Here is a 1,000-nt window from a genome sequence, read left to right as displayed (position 1 = left end):
ATCATCCTTCATTCAGGTATTTCTACTTCATCTAAGCACAGATTTATGTTCAAAAATTTTTGGCCTAAATTGGACAGATATTGGGACTTGGTTTTGCATATTTTTTCATCCCCAACTTCTGGAAATCCAACTTTGGACTTCTGCAGCAAACTTAAACTCCTCAAAGTTAGCATCAAAAGTAAAGACTGGTCCAATTCTACTACTATTCAAAAACACATGGATGAGCTTAATATTCTGCAATCTGATTGCCTCAACAGTCTCAACTTGGATCCTCTTGATTCAACGCTTAATGCCAACCTTAAGGCTATTAACCAAAAAATAGCTGATTTTACTCACATGTTGGCTTCCTGGACTATACAACGTGCTAAAGCTAAGTGGCTAACTCAAGGTGAAGAGGACTTGAAATTCCTTTATGCTAAAATTCGTGCCAGGCAAAGTTCAAATAAAGCTGTCCTTAATTTGGCTTCTACCTTTAGCTCCTCTTCCAGGCAAGACACTGTTAATTCTATTATTGATCACTTTAAAACTTTGTTCAACCCTCCTTCACTTGCTGTATGTGATGTTATCCATTTTCCTATGGGAAATTGTATCACTTCTTTTATGTCTCATAATATTTCCCTTAATGCCACCACGGATGAAATTAAGGCAGCTGTATTCTCGGGAGCCTCTTCCTCTACTCCTGGACCTGATGGTTACAACTTCTTCTTTTATAAATCTGGTTGGCACATTCTCGGGCCGTTAGTTTGCAAGGCTGTTAGGGGATTTCTTTCTTCTGGTTATATGCCTAGTGGGGTGAAAGCAACGGCTATTGCTCTTGTGCCTAAATCTAAGCATACTGCCTCCTTTTCGGATTTTAGGCCTATAGCCTTGTGTAATGTCTTCTATAAGATAATTGCTAAAGTCTTGGCTAACAGACTAAAACCTATCATGCCTTTGATTATCAAAGACAACCAAGCTGGTTTTATAAAAGGTAGAATATCCACTGAAAATATTATTCTTG

At 38.0% G+C, this 1,000-nt stretch overlaps 1 protein-coding gene across 1 annotated transcript; it reads left to right on the top strand.

Annotated features, from left to right (window-relative positions):
* Positions 1–216: 216 nt before the first annotated feature.
* LOC114578987 lies at positions 217–970 on the top strand (the record flags this gene model as incomplete). The annotated part of the gene is made up of 1 exon (XM_028692617.1): positions 217–970. A coding segment is annotated over exon 1 (754 nt), but the record flags the coding sequence as incomplete, so codon positions are not given.
* Between the last annotated feature and the right edge of the window lie 30 nt (positions 971–1,000).

Source organism: Dendrobium catenatum, unplaced genomic scaffold, assembly GCF_001605985.2.
Source record: "Dendrobium catenatum unplaced genomic scaffold, ASM160598v2 original_scaffold_243676, whole genome shotgun sequence".
NCBI classification, from domain to species: domain Eukaryota; kingdom Viridiplantae; phylum Streptophyta; class Magnoliopsida; order Asparagales; family Orchidaceae; genus Dendrobium; species Dendrobium catenatum.
Note: the sequence above shows the minus strand (reverse complement) of the source record. Positions and strands in the feature narration are given on the sequence as shown.